This window comes from Centrocercus urophasianus, unplaced genomic scaffold (genome assembly GCF_019232065.1).
Source record: "Centrocercus urophasianus isolate 14NV4802_14NV808 unplaced genomic scaffold, USGS_Curo_1.0 seq_22, whole genome shotgun sequence".
Taxonomy (NCBI): Eukaryota; Metazoa; Chordata; class Aves; order Galliformes; family Phasianidae; genus Centrocercus; species Centrocercus urophasianus.
This window is the reverse complement of record NW_024884778.1, coordinates 11,485,176-11,507,395: the sequence shown is the minus strand read 5'-3', so window position 1 is coordinate 11,507,395 and position 22,220 is coordinate 11,485,176. Positions and strand designations below refer to the sequence as shown.

Sequence of the window (22,220 nt, the reverse complement as noted above, 5' to 3'; positions counted from 1 at the left end):
AATTGTTCCAAATTATCACTTCTTGCATTACAGATGGATTACATACTGCCAATTACAGCAAGACATCGCCTCCATTTTGCCATGCTTCCACAACAGCCAAGATATCTCAGAATGAATCAGGCGAAATCCAGTTTCCCTCCACTGAGATCACCTTCACAAATGTCACAAGCCCTGGGCTGACATTAAGCTTCTGGCAAAACGCCAGCCTGGGTGCACTCCGGTGACACAGCAGTGTCAGCAGCTGCAAGCTCTGCCTACGTAGGGCCTCTGCCAACACCACTGTCCTCAGTGAGGACAGACAGCAACAAAAGCAGCCAACCCTTCACATGCTCCAGCAGTGCAGTGCATTTGGCAGCTGAAAGGCAACAGAAGTTTGGGAGATAATGTGTCTTAGTGGTAGATGTGACATCACCCAACAGAAACTAGCTGGGACCATAGGAATCAACTATTGGTTACACATCCCTATTTCTACGTATTGAATGTCTGAATGAATAATACTGCTTTAGTAAAAGAAGTCGGTCATGTATTTAAGAAAAATACCACCAACTACATAATGCCCTGTTTTTTTATATATATTTAAAAAAAAAAAAGGCTTAATTAGTACGTGAGACAAAGCTAAACCTGCAGAAATACTCCCTATTTCATGTTACAGAGAAATTACTCCAGGGATTAATTTATGTACATATTCACAACCATTCTTCTTATACAGTCATTAAATTCTGTTTTATGAATCACTGTTCCCATCTGGGCTAACACAATTAAGTACTCCAGACAGAACGGTAGGTGTGCTATCGCTAATTAATATTCCCCTCAGGTCTGCACAGTTTCCTCGTGTTTCCAGTACAGCTGAGGTTGGTATTAATCCAGGTAATTTGGCATCTCTGAAAGCACCAACAAGCATTTGGGATCAAGTCTGTTTTCATCAGTGAGCCCTCACCAGCTGTCCCAGCAGGGGTACTGAGGCCAGAAAGCAGTGCTGGACCCACAACATAACCCATGTTCTGTCTAAAAGCTGCAGTGCTTCCCATCTAATCCACATTTTATAAGTCACTAACAGTGTGATTTCAGTTAATCTCCTCAGGAATCTTGCTACTTAGCTGAACTGCCGAAAGATAGATTTGGTAAAATCTGATAAAACGAGAATGGCTTATACATATAACACTTACAACAGGTAAGTGCTAAGGATAGCACAGTTTATATCAGATCCTGAAAGAGTAATTCTGGTTGTTCCTATATGCTAGCTAAATTTTTCCTCCCTTTAAATTCCTAATTATTCTTTTGCCCCAGTGGCAAAACAAACAGTAGGTTTTAAAACAACAATTTTACAATATTTTCAATCACTTCAATCTCTTTGAGAAACTATGACAAGAAATTTCTCTTTTAATTGTTGATGAATAAAGTTTACTTCCACTGTGAGTTTGTGGTATTTAAAAAAAGAAAAAATAACAGTTCAATTAGGCTTCAGAAATAGTTTGATGCTCTCCAGTTATACTACTCACGAATGCACCATATTTGAATACATTGACTTTTTTCTCCATGTTTTGAATTTATTACATTAGCTTATTCTTCTTGTGTACAAAACTCCATGATTCTGTATTACAGGTAGGTGGTTGTAGTAATAAGGAAGTCATTTAAAATACATTATCACCTGTCTAATTAATGACAGGAAAACAAAATACAACAATGTTTAATTTTTAAAGCTAATGGATTTTGCTTTAGTCCACGAATTCAGTTCTCTCAAAAATCACCCAATATTAAAATATTGAGAAAAATCCCTTAAATTACTGTTTGATGAAAATATAGAGTTTGTGAGCAGTTTCACTCTTTGTTTTATAAATTAATAGTGTAATATAGATAACTGCTTTGTCATTACAAACAGCACTTAACTTATAAAAACTCAGATTTTTTATTCCATAAACTTTATCAGCTGCTCCTCAATGTAAACATCCAAAGAAGAAACAGGATGATTTGAGACTACATGATTTCTTAACCTCAAGATATGTTTTCTATGATTCATATGAGATTATACACCATTATATCCATGACAGACTTCATCTGATATTGCTGTAACTGACAAGTTTAATTACAAAGAAATGGTTCATTGTTCATAAGGAGTCATGAGCCTGATTACATATTCTATGTCTCTGCTGTCCCAGAGTGCTCACAGCAATTTCCTAGGAAGGATGAATTTAGATGATCTGTCCATTTCACATGGCAGGTACTGCTCCGGATACTTTCTTGGTTCAGAGGATAAAGATCTGCATTTTCTTTAAAAACTTAAAAGTCTTTTCCCATTTTTACTCAAAAAATGACCATTTTTACAACAAACATTGGAAACTTTAAATGCTTCAACAGAACAAGATGTACCAACTCAAAACAGGTTTCAGCATAGAGGAAGAGGTATGTTACACAAGACTGAAGAGAGGAATGAAAAAAAAAAACCATCTAAGATTACTTAAAAAAATAATAATAATTTAAAAGACTCCCAACAAAGCATTGGTCAGTCTTCAAAACCACTTTTGTGAGACAAGATATTTTTAGTCTCACAAAGATGACTGGAACTGCCAAAGGCAGCAAACCATTTAATGGAAGAAAAGAGCAGAGATACCTACTATTCAAAAGAGCCTTTGTAAAACTGGCTTTCAGCTAAGATGCATCTGAAACTGCTTCTGCTTCTCTGTGATATTCTGATAAGTGTCAGAAGACATATCTTATTATTTTGATCCATTTCATTGCAAGTAATTATATGCCACTCATACTTCATTAATGTATTTTTGTACATAACGGACAGAATGCAGCAACTCGCCACAAGGCACAGACAGACTACAAGGAATGTGAAAAGACATCCAGTATGCAAAAACAGCAGCTATTCCAGATCCTTTGTGTATTGACTGACACTTGGAATTTATTATTGAGGAAAACAAGTTATGCTCAGGTACAGCTAGAAAGTTGATCAAATAATAGTAGCTTTTATTAAGATTTTAAAAAGTGAAATAAAACATTTCTATCACAAGTTTAAAATATCAACTGCTGGTCTGTCCTTCTCACTTTTTTTTTTTAACTTGTTAGATTTCAGTGCTTAAAGGGAAGGCAGTAAAGCTGCTAACAGTGTCACACTTATTGAAAAAGTTTCTAATGATACTTACTTTACATAATTGCTTTAGTGGCCAATTATCAGCTAATATCTTAAGTTGCACCCACTCCCATATTTACACTGCTGGCTAGATATCCTGGTCAAAATTCTAGACCACAACGGCTTCCTTCAGCTATGCAAACTGGATACACACAGGTTTGCAATAGCTTGGTCTTGTGATGATTGGAAAAGGAGGCATTGCAGATATTTTGTAGGTGAGCACTGCTGTGCTACTAAAATCACGTAAGAAAACACGTACATAAAGGTATATTGCAGTTTTTAATCACTTCTGACAAAAAAAAGAAAAATAAGGAAGCAAAGTGGGAGGCAGAGACTCTCTTCAGGGAAGAAGGAAAAATCTAACTCACTGCAAGAAACAAAATTAAGTAGCACCTGAAAATTTCATTTCATTACACATGAAGACATTCACATTTCACAGGGATGGCTTTACTGCTTAACCAACAGGCTTTTAAGCCTGAAATGGATCAGGATGCTTTTTTCAGTTTTTATTCAAAATCATATAGTTAAGAATTCCACCTACAACCTGACCTGATCTGATGTTAGATAGCGTAACAGGTTATTCCATAATAATTCTTGAGAGAACAGGCATAATTCTGTGTGGCTGGTAGTGACAATTCCATTACGATACTGGGGAAAACACCGAAATTATTTTATAAGGTTATTAATTAACAAAGATTCTAAAGGGAAATGTGAGATATCCAAAAGTCGTTGGAGGAAAGACAGTTAAACTTTGCCACTGTGCAAGCAAGAACACAAAATTCATAGACCAGAAAGAATATAATAAAAATAAGTATGCCTAATTTATTATAGTTATCTTGCTGACAGTAGAAAGGAAATTCCTGGTCTCTATACAGGTACTGATCATGCATTCTACGCACAAGAATGAAGAGTAAAATACATAGAAAATTGTCAAGTGTCTTTAAAAAAATGGGCTATTCCTATGAATTGCTGTGCCTATCTAAATTTCTACATAGATTCTGGCTTCCATCACAACTTATATTTACAGTTATATTTCTGTATTTACAGTTTGCTGACATTTTATTGAAAATACAGAACAATCTTGCTCGTATCTCCTAAGTTGTTTTCAAGCAAATATGAAATGAGACGGAGTGGGCTCCTTTTCCTAAAATATTATTTCTAAGTAAATTTTATTCTTGATCCATGTAGAAATCACATACAAGCTCTAAGTTAGCAGAAAGCCAGCGTAAGTGGAATATGGCTCAGGTTATAAAACACACCAAGAAGCAACAGATTGAGTGTTAATAGTTGCCAAGGAATTCACAGTACACTGTAGGTGTATTATTAAACATTTGGAGACTTGAGTAACTAAAAGCATGTGTCAACACCAACTTTTGAACAGGCAGTGCTAAACTGAGATGGACTATGAGTGATCGCCTGAAAGCAAGTAATTCCTCTTATCCATGCCTTCTGACACAGCCAACAGCAGCCTCAACAAAATATTTTAAGAGTGATAAATACTTTCTTTCAGAGCTTCTATTGTTATTCTATGAAAATACAAGATATAATGATCTAAATCATTAAAAAAGATCAAATTGGACACGAATACTGCATTTTTTCAATTGTCAGTTACTTCATTACTGTGTATTATGCACTCTCAAATGCAGATTTTCTTAGTGTTTTTGTTTGTAGACATTGATATCATTCTCTTGCATTACATTTTTGCAAGGGATTTATCTTTTACCTTTGTACCAGGATTTCAGATTGTTGTTTCTCACACTTTGTTATAAGAAAATCATTGGCCCAAAGCTCTGAACAATCCACTCATTTAATATTTTGATGTTGTTTTATTAAATGTGAACTAAAATCTAAATAAAATCTTGATGTGGAAGCAAAACTAATTTGTTAGTCTGTTCTCTGCTCCTTGCGCAAAATAAAGAAAAGGGAGAGCTCACAACTCAGGGCAAATCCACATCTGTTCTAAGTCAGTTTAGTTAATTAGATTTAAACAATAACCTGAGAAAGTGGCAGGCATAGCTTATCCAACATAGAATCCAGCAATGCATCCGCAGCCTAGCCAGAAGAGTAAAATAAAGTAGGCCAAATGACACCCATATTGAAATTACTGTTTAGGCTATTTAGATTAAAGCAACAATGCCAACTGGGGGATATTATTTCTGATGTGTAGATATTTGGATAATACTCAAACTTCCTTACTTGTGAGTACTCTATTACTGCAATTCTGATTCTGATTATTGAGATTCTTCAATGAAATCTTTCTGCCTACATGTATGTTGTTCCCTGCAAGAGAAGCAGCTGTATTGTTTGTCTCTATTTCCATTTTTCCTCTACCAGATGGCCCAAGCTCTCCCTCAATTTTATTACTGGTTCAGAACTGCTACTAATGTCCATGAAAGCAAAATAAAGAGTTGGTTGGGTTCACTGCCAAGCACACAGTTTTGAATTCAATTCTAGACTAGTGATCTTGAAAGTGTATCATTTCAGAGGTTCATTCTGAAGGCACTGAATCACCCTACAGAATGATTCCAGAACAGTGATGTATTTTGGAAAAAAAATGGAAACGAACAGTAAGGAAACAGTAAGGAGTCGGGTACATCAAGTAAAGTATGTGTGTTCTACTACCAGGATATGAAACCTCCTGGTCAATTGATGACCATCAGGAGATAAATTTTGAACTTTTAAATATGGTATAACATTAGTAAAAGATTAACGTGAGTATTTGTTTAGCAAAATTTATAGTAGCTTTAAAGGTCAGATTTTTGTTCAATATTACTGATATTTAATCGCAAAATCCCTTATGGCACAGCAAGAACTCATGCAACTAAAATAGTGGAAAATCCTTCCTTGTCCTGATGGGAAGCTGATGTGGTATTGCATGCTATAGGGGAAAAAAAAAAAAAAAAAAAAAAAAAGAAGAAAAAAAACAAAGTCTAGGTCTCCAGAAAATACTTCTGTGATTGATGAGACCACATAAGCGATCTGATGGCAGAGACCCATATTCAAAAGCAATAGAGGAATGAAATTCATATGCTTAGAAGCTCTATGAAAGTTTTAGAATTTCTGAACTTCAAGACTTACAGTAGATCCAAGATGCTAAGAACAAAAAATCATGTTTATTCAGTGATCATTTCCAGCTGCCCATACGTAACGCAACATGAATTTCTTTAGTTACTGTACACAGTTTCTGTTTCTGGAATTCAGCCACCACAATTCTCAAAAATACAGAGGTTATCTAAATCATTGGTTTCTTAAAATGTTTAGAAGAGCAAAAGCTAAGTTATTCTAAAGATCTCTGAACAAAGAACTGAAACACACTACTTTTTTTAGTAAATATTTCTAAGGTCTTTTAGTTTCCTGCATCATTCAGTCAAAAAAAAAAAAAAAAAGCAGCATAAACTAAAATTTTAAAATAAAAGTGAAAAAAAAAAAAAGCACTATAGAAACTTGTAAGATTGTCCAGAATTGTGAACTCATTTCTTTCATTTCTTGGAAACTATTGCACTTGAGTAGGCTGCTGAAGCAAATGAAACCACCAGAAAAGTGGCAGAAAGAGAAAGCTACATATTCTCGATAACAAGCAAGTAGATCAGGAGAGGTTACTTGTATTTAGGAATCATTAATCTGAAGTGCAAAGTTGAAAAGAGTAGTTATGCAGAAACATAATTCTAAAATACAGCTACTCATGGTCAATTCATGTTAATTTGTATCTTGTTAATTTGAAATTTATTTCATTATATGCTCCTAAATTTCATGGCAGTAACAGTTTACCAAGGATTTGGTCCAAAATGACTTTCAACTGCAAGCTTTGTTACTTACAGCACTTATCACAAACTGCTCTATTAACCAAAAGATTCCTATCTGGCAATTTGGTAAGCGGGGTTGTGAACTGCAGAAGCATGCTAATGAAGGACACTAGAATTTTTTAGCTTTTCCATATTGCCAATGGAGGCTGGGAGGGAGAAGGAGATAAGCAAAATAATGCAGCAACTGCACAAAAATAAATAAATAAATAAATAAATAAATAAATAAATAAATAAAAATCAGTGGTCACTAGATAGAAGGCAACCATCTCCAATACCCCCCTCTGCCCCCCCACCTCCCCATAGGATGACAAAATCCTAGCCAATACACCCAATTACACCCAACCAGATTCACCAGGTCATTGTGTGTACACAGAAAACTTTAAAAAGCTTTTTTTTGTTCTTTGATAGTTATTTATTGTCATTTCATCTTTCTTATCTCACCACTGCTAATTTTTTAACAGAAAATCATTTTTTTCTGACATAAATGAAGATATCAATGTCTCCCAGGAGTCATAATGTAGTAGTGGTTATCTTGTGGTGAGAGAAACTACAAAGTGTATTTAAAGTCTAAATTAAGAAAGATAATCTACTATGGTTCAGTAGAAACATATATTTCCAAAATAGCATATAATTATTCTGTTACAACTCTTTGTTTCAGTCATTATATCTTTAGACTAAGCTATTCAAAACAAGGAATCTGTACCAGTAGGAAATAACAAATTACCAGAAGATAAAACTGATAAAAAACTTCTGGCCTACCAGGCAGCATAATATCACTGAAGAAGCTGGATTCTGACTGACACACAGAAAAAAAAAAAAAAGTACTGTTTAACATTCAGGCAATGCATACTAAACAATCACAGATTTTCAAGTTTTGTTTTTAACACCAAAATTCTTCCACATCAGATTTTCCTTTCAGAATTTCCACCTCCATATTCCAAAAGAATGGCAAGATTTAGCTTCATTTCCTTAGTCCTCTATTAATGGCATATTCATAGGTCTTTTGTTTTTTCTGCAAACTCTGCAAACAACTTCACTGGACAGTTCATTTTTCTAATAATTTAAGTGAGTTAACATTCATTTTATTCAATTTAAATGTTTTGATTTAAAATTGTTCCTAACTTAAATCCAAATCTTCTTTGGTTTGTTGTGCAGATGAAGGACCACAGAAACTTTTCTAGAACTTGAGACCTACTGCAACATGACCTCTTCAAGCACACAGAAATTCACAGCTCGTCTCTTCAAATGGCACAAGACTATTCTCTCTGCTCTATCCTCTTTTACTAACCATAGGAAATGCAGAAATCATGGGCAAAGACAAAGCCACTTCTAAAGCTCAAAAGGAAACTCGTGTGACTCGTGCCTAGTACAGACCATGCAATTTGATGAACCAACAAAGCCTCTGGTAGGAGGGCAGAAGTGATTCTCTGCTTTATCTTTTCTCCATTGGAAACTGTTTACTAACTTGCAAAAGTGAAAATGAGTTTGAGAGCATGCTTGTTCAGTACTATAGAATTTTTTTTTTCAAATATATTAACAAAATTAGAGGGTATCTACCTCCTAATAGAAGAAGCCCTTCAATTCTCTTGTACAGTTAAACAGAAGGAAATGTTTCTTATTATGACCGAACTATTCAAAGCACTGATGAGGAGGAATCTCCCTTATTTACAATTAAATGATTGAACTTATAAATCTGGGAAAAGCAAGTGAGTAGCCCTGCTGAAGAGCATAGAATTTCTACCTCAAGGTAACAACACAGATCTTCAAGACTTTGATTTAAAAGACAAAGAAAATGCAGAGTCACAGCTGAACGGCATACTAGAAAAGGGCAGGATAATTCTGAAAGTGTAAGATGTGTAAAAGATATACATAAGGAGGTTTTGTTTTTTTGCTTTTTTACAGACTGATTTCTCTTCTTGATCACAAGTAATACTCCCAGTGGCCTTTTGCTAGCTGAACTGCAAAACAGCAGCAAATCTGCTCTCTGCTTTCCAGAATTTTCTACGTCTGGTAAAAATGAATGAAGGACTAAAAGGATACAAACTTCATAACAAAATATACTTATTAGATTTTTCTTTTCTTTTTAAAAAAACAGCTTGCTCCTGCGCATTTTATAATTCCTCATCTGTTAAGATAATTCTTCATTAAATGAAATGATCACTGCATTTTAGAGAAAAATAGGTGAAGAAAAACCTTAAAATCTGAAAAAATTAAATTGGTTGCAAATACTATAAAGCCAGGATTAAAGGAAAAAAGAAAAATAAATATTATGTATTAGCATTGCAGTAGGGCAAGAATGGTCTTGCTGAAGTCACTACAAAATGTTCAGATGATATCAAGATAGTAGAAAACATTTATGGGCATTTGGAAATAAAGTGTTCATTGCAAACAAAGAAAGCCCAGCACCAGAGATAAAAAGTGCAAGTGATCTGATAAAGAAATTGTTTTGTATGCTGTGTTCAGACAACAATTTCAGTACAGACTTTAATCTTATTTCACCATTTCTCATAAGTCATATATACAAGTAAAAAAAATAAAGTCAAAATATCTTTACCCACTGAGATGTGCCTGAGGAGGGGAAAAAAAAAAAAAAAAAAAAAAAAATTATTGTAAAATTTGATTTTTTTTTTTTTTTTAAAAAAAAAAAAAAAAAAAAAAAAGACTGCTGTATAATGTGGATATTTCATTTTTCTTTAAGAAATAGTTGAAGCACTAAGGGCACTTGTTAATAGATATTTAAAAGCAGAATCTGAGTTGATGCCTGCATTTGAGGCCCGCTATCATCTACTCTTGGCCACCCAACGCTCTACCCACTTTACACCAGTGCCACTACATTTGAGCAACTGATGAAGAGATCCAGCTGAAAATTAACCCAGGGGAAAAAATAAAATGAGTATTTTGTCCCTAATGGAGCAAATCAGGCAGACATACAAACTCTAATGATAAAAATTTGAAAAATTTGTAGGAGAAAAAGAAAGTGCAAGCCTGCTAGTAGGTGCAGCACTGTAAACCTCTCACTAAAATCCAAAGATCTGCAGAAAAAGAATGATAGCAAAGGTCAGATTACATCAAATTACACATGCATCAAGTATTAAAACTGTGGGGAAATACAGTCATCTCACAGGAAGTAGAAATTGAAATAAATTAAACTTAAGTGAAACATTGTATAAACAAAAATCTAGAAGCAAATTACACTTTGCTGATTGATGACAAAAAGTCAAAAGAATGCTAAAATGCATAAGCCTTCATCAGTGTATGAAGATTGAAGTCCTACATTTGCAAAAAGGCACTATGTAATGTGCTAAGTGTTTTAAGATCACAAATTTAAACTTATCTAGAACCCACAGGATGTCTGAGTAAGTGAACCTGAAATAACACCAGCTAAGCAAGAATGTCATTCTCCAAAACTGGCAGTTAACAAAGGAGACATCAGTCTGTCTGTCTGTGTGGCAGTGAGGGGAAGAGAAGGGAGAAGGAACAACTAGGAAACATATCCACACTGAGTGATAGCGCAAGTCAGAATCAATTTGGTGCAAGACAGAAATGCTTTCTTATTATCAAATTCCTCAGCTCTTATTAAATTGAGATACATTACAATATCTGAAATATTAATAACATTCCAGTATATCACAATTTGTCATAGAATTCATAAGTTAATAAATACAGGAATAAATTTTATTTTATTTATATGTATATACACACATTTTACCCCCAGATTTATTGCAAAAGCTTAGTTCAAGGGAGAGTCAATAAACAGTAGATTCTACCTCAGTCATTGAAAACTAAATTACTTAATCAGACATTTCTGGGACATTAACACAGTTTTTGGAATTGAGGGTAGTTTTTAGCAGGATCAATCGTTATCACCTCTTCTGAAGCCATTGTTAAATTAAGAAAGACTTAGAAGTTGAAATAAGTATGGCAAAATTTGTTCTTAAAGCTAATTTTATTTTACTCTATGCTTCAAAATTCTTCCTTCCTATACTGTGCTGCATTCTCAGCTAATGACAGTATGGCTTCTCCACACAGTGAGGGAGGTAAGAAATGATACTGGCCTACTCGAACTAGAATGTTTATTGCTGGGGCTCTTATTCTTGTTTCTTAGTTACTCCTATATGCTCTAAAATATTAAGTAGAATTTTCTTTTTTCTTGGACTTGATAAACTGGCACTATTTGCTCATTTTGCCGTTCTGAAGTCAGCCATAAATGCAGGGCAGTCAGGTGGAAAAGCCTATCATGAGTATTCTCATCTAATTGTTCAAATTCTCATTCTGACAGCTCTTTGCCTCTTCAGGGAATAAACTGCCTGAACGAGATAAAGAATGCTTTCTTAAGCAAGTTTTGTGCTTTTGTCTCTATAGTTCCCTCCTCCCTTCCTTAACTCCACTGGGGAATCTGAAGACATAAGTCTAATATAATGAAACTACTGCGGTATTCACTAAGTTATACAGTTATACCGCTGCGTTTCAAATAAACTGAGAATGTGGGGAATAAATACATTTATTATAAATACTAACTAAATATTAATATAAATTAAAATAAATGTGGTCCACAAGGGAATGATGGCCTATAAGCAGTTGCTGTTAACCAACAATTAAGAATTATGTCAAATATTTCTCAGCTGTGAGAAACTTTTACTCAAAGTTATAAAACACAACAACAACAAAATTCATCTGGACACAAGTTGCGTGGGTAGAACTGCAAATTTCTCTAGTACTATATAACTTTCTTGTGGAATATCACAAATTCCATTTCAGCATTATCTACATCCAAAAAGGTAAAATATTTGGAGTTGTTTCATTGTTTTTGTTTTTATTGTTTGTTTTGTTTCATTTTTTGTAGTTATTTTCTTAAAAGAGAACATATCAAAATAAATAATACAAAATAATATTCCTAGATGTGAACTTTAAACTCAGTATAAGCATTTAATTAAAATAGTTTTTACATAGGCAGCATATGCACTGAATTCCAGAGAGCTGTGCTGACAAGCAGGTGCATTTATGGATTGGCATGAGTAGAGATACAATGTTCAGCTGCAGAATAAACGCCAGTTAGGAATTCAGATTTCCCTCAAAATTCACAGATGCAGCTTACTTTCTTCCACTCAGAGAACAGTAGGAATTTTTGATAAATGTAGTGTTGTCAGTGTATTTTGCAAATATAACACACAATTATGTATGCTCTTTTACTTCGATAAACCGTCTGGTTTTTATCATACACTTGACTTAAAATATCAAGTATAGCAGGGTTTAAACAGCAAGCTGCTATTTCATCACTGCCTTCAGTTGTATCAAGCAAAAATACAATACCATGATGTTTAGATATTCTTCCAATAGCTTAGTTAACAGCATTTTGCTTTAGTGGTAATTATTAGCTATCTGGAGTAAATATCACAATATCACATAGAGGAAACAGAGCTCACTGAGAGGACTATTATTTCAGTTTTTCTCCTACGAAGTGAAAGGGCTTTCCTTACAACATCAGTCTGAACGTGACTTAAAAATGGGAATTATTTATTCTTAGTATGCAGTTCTTTTTTTAATTTTTTTTTTCTTTTTTTAAATTTAAAAGCTGCTTGTGCCTACTTCTTTCTATGCTTTTTTCTTTGATTTAAAGAGATTCTGTAATTAAAATTGTACTCTATGCAATTAATACTGTAGTCAATTAAATGGAAATCTTAGGTCTGAGCAAAAAACAGGAATAATTTCAAGGCTTGCTTTAGCTCATCTGAAACTACATCTTAATGTGTGTTGTTTTCTCTCTAGTTTTTGCTGACCTTTGCTTTTCTTGGACAGAAAAGTGATGTTCTGGAGACCTCACATTCGTTCAGCTGTAGATGGAATTGAAATAGAGATTACCTTACAAGACCTCCGTGCTCTTTGAATCTCTAACACTGAAACATTTACACTGATTTGCCTCAGGAGTTTCCTTTTGGCAAAAACATCATTTATTCCTTCCCCTTGAGGGTTCAAAGAGCACTTCACATGAAATTGACTGCCTTCTTTTCACATGTGTTTTGTTAGCTTTGTATATCATCTTCAAATGCCAAGAGTAAGAATAATAACTAGACTGTGGTAGATGCCTAGGGAAATTGAAAATTTGAAATGTAAATACAACTTTTTGCAACAATATTGCAAAATTACTGAACTCAAAAGTTATTTGTTCCCACTTCAGGCAATACCATTTGAGCAAAGTTATCTTCTGTAAAATATACACAGAGGTTCTGAATGTTTTGTTGTTGTTTTTGCCAAATCAGCTGATAGATGTTCTTGAAATAAATTCAAGAGCAAGTCACATCCTGAAACTGATAGCTTTTTACAGCTCAACTCCATGGCACCAAGAAATCTCATAGTAGTATTGTCACTACTATCTTAGATACATTATAGAGAGCAAACAGCAGATCAAATCAGAATCTGAACCTAGTGTTAATAAGGCACAGCTCCAGAACATGTAGTATCCAGGGTTTTTGTTTTTTGTTTTTTTAAATCAGCAACCACAGATTAAGTCACCATAATCCCTTTACTCCTGTCACTGACATGACATACACACTCCCACCACTCTGGAATACATCTGATGAACTCCTCAAATGCCTAGTGGAAAAGTTATAAAGAGATATACAGGTTTCAATTTAAATTATATGCATACATAAAAAGAACACTCTACAGCATGCCCAAAAGGATCACGTTTTTCCAAAGTAACCAGAAGATGAAATTCCCTATTGTAGACTAATCAAAATCATCTGGCCAGCAGCTGTTGGGGACAACTCAGAAAATTCAAAATGAAACTTGAAAATCCAAAATGAGAGACTGCATCTAAAATAGTAAAGAGTGAAAATGCATAATGAAAAAAGAGTGACTCATTTTTTCCACTACTTCCTTGCCTTTCTCTCCCTCACTTCAAATGAGGGAAAATTCTGAACAGATTCATCCCCAACATTTTTAAGATTTAAAGGTTTGAAGGCTGGAAGAACACCGATTTGCAAAAGTTAACAGAGAAATAAAATTTAAAAAGCACAAACCTGCAGTCTCCTTCATAGAATCATAGAATCACAAGGTTGGAAATGACCTGCAAGATCATCTAGTCCAACCGTTTCCTCATCACCATTGCCACCACAAGCACTAAACCATATCACGCAGCATGCGGTCCAGACACCTCTTGAACACTGCCAGGGACGGCGACTCTACCAACCCCCTGGGCAGCCATTTCAGTGCCTGACCACCCTTTGAGAGAAATAGTTCTTCCTCATGTCTAATCTAAACCTCCTCTGATACAACTTGTGACCATTTCCCCATGTCCTGCGCGTTGCCTGGGAGAAGAGGCCAAATCCCTCTTCACCACAACCTCCCTTCAGGAAGTTGTACAGTGCAATGAGGTCTCCCCTGAGTCTCCTCCAGACTAAACAATCCCAGCTCCCTCAGCTGCTCCTCATAAGACTTGTGCTCCAGACCCCTCACCAGTTTCGTTGCCCTTCTCTGGACACACTCCAGGGCCTCAACACCTTTCCTGTAATGAGGGGCCCAAAACTGAACACAGCACTCGAGGTGCGGCCTCACCAGTGTTGAGTAGAGGGAGTTGATCACCTCCCTGCTCCTGCTGGCCACACTATTTCTAATGCAGGCCAGGATGCCGTTGGCCCTCTTGGCCACCTGGGCACACTGACGGCTCATGTTCAGCCAAGCATCAACCAACACCCCCAGGTCCTTCTCTTCTTCACAATCATCCAGCCACTCATACCCAAGCCAATAATGCTGCATGGGGTTTGTCGTGCCCAAAGTGCAGGACTCAACACTCAGCCTTGTTGAACTTCATCCCATTCACCTCAGCCCAGTGGTCCAGCCTGTCTAAATCCCTCTGAAGGGCCTCCCTACCCTCAGGCAGATTGATGCCACCTCCCAACTTGGTGTCATCCGCAAACTTACTGAGGGTGCACTCAATCCCCTCATCTAAGTCATCAGTAAAGATATTAAACAAGATGGGCCCCAGTACCAACCCCTGGGGGACACCACTTGAAATGGGTCACCAGCTGGACTTAACTCCATTCACCACAACCCGCTGGGCATGGCCCTCCAGCCAGTTCCTTACCCAAAGGAATGATCAACAGAAATTTGCCAAGGATAATGTTTGATGTGTTATCTACAATTTCTGTAAGAAACTGTATTGTTTATGTGATTAAATGTTTAGTTAATTATTTCAGTATACTTTATGATTATTAAACCTTACATCAAAAATAAAGTCCTGCATTATCAAAGTTAACTAATTGTATGATGAATCCAACCCTTACTACACCAACAGAACCCAAAATGGTTTATATACAAAATAGAGTTAGCTCTCTCTCTATCTCCATCATTTAGGAAGTTCTGATAGCTTAAAACATTCCACTAGAACAATTGCTTCTGGATTCATTCTAATTTAAAGCAACGAGCAGATGCCATGCTTGATGCACAGCTTATTGATACCTACTGAAGGAATATCTTCAAGCAATGTTACAAGCCTAATGCAAAGATAGCTTAAAGGTAGTTTTATCCCAACATACTTTCTGCTAGATCTGTATTTTTTGGTGATCTTCTGAAACCCCATCAGAATCCTGCCTTCTGTACAAAAGATTAGACCCAGACAACACACCAGATAATCACTGTTGAGCAGCAGAACCATACTTGGAAACACATCACAATGGGGGACATAGAACACAGTATTTGCCTGAAGCTGCAAGGGAAATTTAACAGGATGAAATTACCAAATTCAGCAGCAGATGATCACCATCATTAAAGCACAAAAAAAAAAAAAAAAAAAAAAAACACCCCACACACAGGAGCAACAACTCTCTTCGTAGCATCAACCATTAGATGTGATAACATATGATACAAGTATGTTCAAAGTTGATAAGACATCAATCCTGAGTCATACAGCACTACACATTTCTCTACACCTTGTAATGAAGGTCTGTTTCTTTTCTATGGTCAATCTACCTGTCCTTAAAACACCACTAGCTTTGTTTACGCTTTGTTTATAAGGAACACCTATCAACAATTATTATTTGACACTTTCTAAGACTTAAAGATGTAATTGGGAAAAAATTGGCACTTGTACCATTGAGAGTGAGACACATTTTGCACTTTAAAAAAGTGAGCAAAAAGACAACCCAGCTGACTAAAGCAGTATTTTACTTATAGCCCTTTAAGTTTAAGTTGCTTTTTCAACAACTTGATTTCTAACATGATTAATAAAACAGCTTTTACTTGAAATCTAATAATACTGTTCTTTCATCTGAGTTGTACGCACAATAATAACTCCAAAAGATGACTTAATGAAATATATTTTTGCTTTCCTCAGATCTCTTTATATCTCAAAAATGCATTAAAAAAAATAACTTACTATCTCTTTCAAACGACCGTTACAATGTGCTATAAGTCCCACACTAACAAGTCCTACTTTCTACTAACTCGTGTATATACATGCATTGTTTTCTAAACCAGAATACCACCAAAGGCTTCAGTCAATAGTAAACAAGCACTCACACACACCTATCAGGCACATTCGTATTCTTTACCTTGCTCAGTAATTCCCAAGCTTTTTCAGATTTTGAAGTCCCATTTTAAAATGCTTTGTTTTTAAAAAAAAAAAAAAAAAAAAAAAAAAAAAGTCTCATCCACTCTCAGCACTCTTTGAGTTGCAGCTTTCTCAAAAATCCCTTGGGCACCTGCCACACTCCTTTCTGGTACAGTATGATACAGAGTGAAGCATGCTAAGTATGTATTCTCATTCACCATCAGAATAGTCCTGCTGTTTGAGTTCCTCTCCCCACATACACAAATATATGAAAAAAACACTGTTTTATACTCACGCTCAAAAAAGGAAAAAAAACATCACTATGTCCTTCCCTTTCACTATGCTCTTCATCTTCAGGTAAAGTTTCACTTAATTATTACTGTTTAATTTATTACACAAACACTTCAGTACCTTTTCTTGTTTAAAAATAAGAAGTGGAAATATTTTGCACTTACCTAAATTGTCATCAGGGTAAATTAAGTGAAGAAAAGAACGATGATAACATCCAAAAATGAAATTAAAGTCTGCAAGCATGCATGTATCTCTTAACAGAGAGGTATTGAAAAATAAGCTGAAGAAAGCAGGAGACAACAGTACAGTGACAAACAGAAAATAAAACAAATGAACATGCAGAAAACATTGAATTTTAAAATATCTTAGAGCATACTTTCATGGGTCATAAATACTATATTGCAGCAGTGAGGTAGGAAAATATCGTTTACTGTCTCTTCTTTTACAATGCAGGTAAATGAGAAGTTTCCTTTGTATAACATGCTATGCATCAGAAAACAAGTATCATTTACCATTTTTATTAGAAAACATATGGTAGTCTGGTAAAGATTTTACCAGATTACTGGTAAAGTCTGGTAAAGATTTACCAGACTAGTATTATACTTTAATACAAAGAATGGAAACATTTCAAAATGTTTTACTGTATTTTCCTTTAGTTTTCTACTTAAAAACTTGTCACAAAGTAAAAATGAAGAGCATGGAAAATACAATCGACCAGCCTAACTTGCAACTCTGATTTTATGAATATTCATTCGCTTATCTGCTGATTAAATTAATATATTTTATCAGCTCTGTTCTCTTAAGTATGAGTTATTAATACTACTACAGGCACACAAAAATTATTTCAAGGAATAATTCTGTATTCAAACCTATGAGTCTCTCAGAGGAACTGTTCAGTACCCTTTTTGTCCTTTCTTTTTTCATTAATTAAAACTCCTGCAGTAGCAGGGCAGGAATTACACTTCAAAGGAAAATCAAAATTTATAATATGTTTCAAAGAACACATTAAATAATCTAACATTACCTGTTTTTCTGTAAGGCAATAGAATAAAAAGGATCAAACTCACCGTTTATTTCCAACATGGTCATATAAACACATCACAAAAGAAAAATAACCACTGTTCATTGTGTGCAGTGACTCATATTTGTATTGATTACATAGAATTAAACAAAAACATTTATAAGCTGGGTTAGGGGCCATTATTTTATGCAACTCGGTATATAGTTTATTGAAATGACACCATAATAAATCTAATCCAGTTTTTAAAAAGTCATAAAAACATATTAAATGATAAAAATTAATGCATGACATAAAAACCAGTCAAGTAAAATGGATCCATTTTGTGGAGTTCTGTTGTTTTTTTTTTGTTTTGCTTTGCTTTTTTTGTTTGTTTTTGACACTCAGGAAACCTTAGGAATTAATTTTTTGAAGATTTTTGTGTCATCTCAGTGCTGCACGTCCTTCCTATCATGCATTCTCACATTCTCCTGTCTGAAAAAGAACAATGTGAGGGGTACCATATTCAAAAGTCATAGCTGTCATGTGAAGTTCGCACTGACCAGAAAAAGGAAAACACCACTCCCATTTTTATGAAACGTGGACAGAAAAGTCCAGAAAACTTCAGGTCAGTAGCCTCACCTCTGTTCATGGGAATATCGTGAAACAGATCCTTCTGGAAGCTATGTTAGGGCACTTGCAAGAAGAGGACATGATATACGACAGCCAACATAGCATCATCGAGGTCAGACTGTGCCTCATCAATCTGGTGGCCTTCTACAATAGAGTGACGGCATAAGTAGATTGTGTCATCTACATGGAATTCTGCAAGGTCTTTGGTATGGTCCCACACCACATTCTTAGCTCTAAATTGAAACAATACAGATTGAAAGGGTATCCACTATTTGGTGGATAAGGAATTGCTTTTATGGTCACAGTTGGAGGGTTGTGGTCAACAGCTCTATGTCCAGATGGAGGCTGGTGACAAATGGTCCATCCTTGAAGCAAGTGTTCTTCAATAACTTTATCGAGAATGCAGATAGTGGGATTGAGTATAACCTCAGCAAGTTTGCTGTTGACACCAAGCTAAGTGGTACAGTCAGTAAGATAGAAGGACGGGATGCCATCCAAAGGGATCTAGACTAGCTTGAAAAGCAGGCTCATGAGAACTTAATGAGGTTCAACAAGACCAAGTGCAAGTTGTTGCACCTAGTTTGTGGTAATCCCAGATATGTCTACAGACTGAGAGAACTCATAGAAAGTAGCTCTGCAGAGAAGGACTTGGAAGTTTTGGTGTATGAAAAGCTTGATGCAAGTTAACCGTGTATACTTGCAGCCAAGAAGTATATAGGCTGCACAAAGGAACACGGTCAGCAGGGTGAGAGCGGTGATTGTCCCCCTCTACCCTGTTCTCATGAGGCCTCATCTGGAATCCTGCATTCAGGTCTGAGCTCCCAACAAACACAAGACAGGGCTGTTGGATCAGATCCAGAGGAGGCCACAAAGATGATCAAAAGACTGGAGCACACCTCCTGTGAAGAAAAGTTGAGGCAGCTGGGCTTATTCAGCTTGGAGGAGAGGTTCTCGGAAGACCTCAGTGGGGCATTCCAGTACTTAAAGAGACTTTATAAACAGGAGAAAGGTTTACTTTTAACGTAGACTAATAGTGAAAGGATAAGGGGGGATGGTTTTAAACTTAAAGAAAGGAGATTTAGTTAAGATGTAAAGAGGAAATCTTTTACTCAAAGGTTGGCAAGGCACTGGAACAGGTTGCCCAGAGATGTTGTGGCTGTCTCATCTCTGAACGCATTCAAGACCAGCTAGGATGGGGTCCCATGCAGTCTGATCTACTCTTCCCATGGCAGAGGGTCTGGATGATCATTAAGGTCCCCTTCCAATGCAAACCATTCTATGATAACAGAAGTTGCAGAGACTATAATTATACGCAGATTCAAAAGCAGACTCACTTAAAAGTCCCCTGAAAGTTAGGAACACAAAGTGTACATGTTTCAAAGAGTACTCAGTGGAGTACTCACCATATGCTTACTTCATCCTCTGAACTTTTGGACATTGTCACACTAGGCTAGATAAACTTTTAGGCCAATCTAGTCTTCTATGCTATTACCTTCTTACAGGAAAGATTCATGAGAGACTGTGAAATACCTTATTTTTGTCTTTTGCTAGGTTCATTTAAAAAAAAAAAAAAAAAAAGTGTACTGGTTAAAAAAACAAATCTTCCATGAAACAAACAAATGAACAGGACTTGTAACAGCTATTAGTTCCCTTTCCCTTCAAAATGAATAAGTAACTTTCAAAAAGTGTGTCTAACCACTTTGGCAGATGACTTAAGTTCTTTAAATACTAGATTCAAATTCCAAACATCATGTTACTTCTAAGTGAAGGGTATTAGGGTGATGCTTCCCTACAAAAGGCTACTAAAAGGCAATGCTTTATAATATTCCCTCTACTATTAATTAACACCAACTTTCAAGATTAGAAAGGTTAACCAGCAAGGCTTTTGAAAGAACCTCAAACAAATATGTTTAAAATAATTGTTCTAGCAGCATCCTGGTTCATCCACGACAAATTCATTACCTTTTATTTTCTTGTATAAGTAGAGTGTCTAGACTGATAGTACATTTGTTTACTGTATTGAATTCCTGATCAACACCCAGTTGGACTGATTGCAATCATTCAGGACCAAACTTGTTAATTCCACAGCACATCATGTATCTAAGAGTTGCAAAGTTCAATGAGAACTAATGATTATCAGAAACTCAGAAGTAAATGAAAAAAGTCGGTTGTTGCTGTCTACCAGCCAGTGAAGAAGTTTAGATTGGGAATCTGGAAGTGATAGAAACACAGGATTGTGTTTTTGTCTGGGGAAAGTTAACAGATGGTCTGAAAAGGAGCAATTTTAAATAAGCCCAGCAGCCAAGAAGAATGTGGAGACAGAAATACAATAATTTTTTTTATCTACTCAATGCCACTGTTTTATATAACTTTGTGAAATAAAATATCTCCTTGAAGGACGACAATACAGCTTTAACATTTTCATTGTTTTGGGACAGGATTATTGCGTTGCAAATAAAAGTATTTGAAGTACATATTTACAAGACAGACTTTTTCTAAGTCTCAGAAGCATTGCTGAAAACACCACTTCAACTCTATTATCTTGTTATTGCCAAATTTGATCCAATATTATAAGTAAAATACCAAGTACTTAGCTGTGAATTAACAAAAAGAAACTTCCAGAACTACTTACCTGATTTTCTTCATGGGAAACTCTCATTTGTTCTTTAAGAACTGACATTCTGGCTGCTTCTTCCTTCCTCAATACTCTTTCTTTCTTTAATTCAGGACTCCAGAAAGTTTTGATGCTATTCATGGAGGATCCCAGCTTGCTGTCTTTAATGTCTAGTTCTTTTCTGAGAAGATCATTCTCCCTCTGTAGTTCCTTAAGCTGAGCCTGCAGGTCTAACATAGTACTATCTCTAACCTGTCTCAGCATAGAAGGAACCTGGTGGTGATGATGGTGTGAAGATGTGGTCAGACCTCCGTGTTGATCAGTGTAAGAAAGGACATCTGTGTGGGACAGTCCAGCTGAAGCAATATTAGGACTGCTTCCCATAGCTGTGACTCGACCACCATACACAGCTCGATTTGTAGCCCTTCCAAGAGTCATTGTGCCCTTTGGGAAAGTAGTAGAAGCTACACCTTCATGGTCACTCAGATACATTGGTCCAGATGTTGCATAGGCTGCATTAAGGGACTGGATGTTCTCCATTGATAACGTCTTACCTGTTCCTCCTCCTCCTCCACTACTTGTTCGCCTATGGCCCAGGCGAGGAGATCTTGGCAAACGAGGAGACCTGGAGGGACTTCCTTCTAAGTTGCTGATTGTTCTCGCACTCCCGTACATCTTTCTTCTACTTTGAGGTACTGTTTAGTAAGAAACTAGTAAGACTAAAGTTGAATATTAAATTTATAACTCCAGCTAGAAATATTGGCAGTTTCACTGTATTCTTCCAGTAGGCAAAAGACCTTCCAATTCAGGTACCTAAAAAGGACAAAAAGATATTACAAAATAAGTAAGATTTCCCCCTTGTCTTAGAAAATATTTTTACAATTAGAAAGTAAAACGCATAAGTCTTAACTACTTAAGTAACTACTTTGAACATAAAACTTATAATACATTCTATATTTAGGCTGTCAGCATTTTAAAACCAGAGAAAAAAATGCTCATTTCTTTCTTATTAAAAATATCTTCACATTTTGACTTATTTTAACAAGCTTTCTGTTGCACTACGAACCCAAAAAAAAGCATTTTAGCAGGTAAGTGGAATGATATTAGACTTAAGTGACTGATCATATGAAATTACATACAGGAGAATACAATAGCTGCTGTTGGCATTAAAGACTACCAAACACAAGTATTCCATTTTCAAA

At 35.7% G+C, this 22,220-nt stretch overlaps 1 protein-coding gene across 1 annotated transcript in view; it reads right to left on the bottom strand.

The window, feature by feature from the left end:
• ERC2 (ELKS/RAB6-interacting/CAST family member 2) overlaps window positions 1-21,693 on the bottom strand; it is a 413,280-nt gene extending 391,587 nt beyond the window's left edge. Inside the window, exon 1 of the mRNA XM_042823657.1 lies at window positions 21,037-21,693. Within this exon, the coding sequence (XP_042679591.1) occupies window positions 21,037-21,693 (657 nt within the window). The remainder of the gene's footprint in view (window positions 1-21,036) is intronic.
• Window positions 21,694-22,220: the final 527 nt, after the last annotated feature.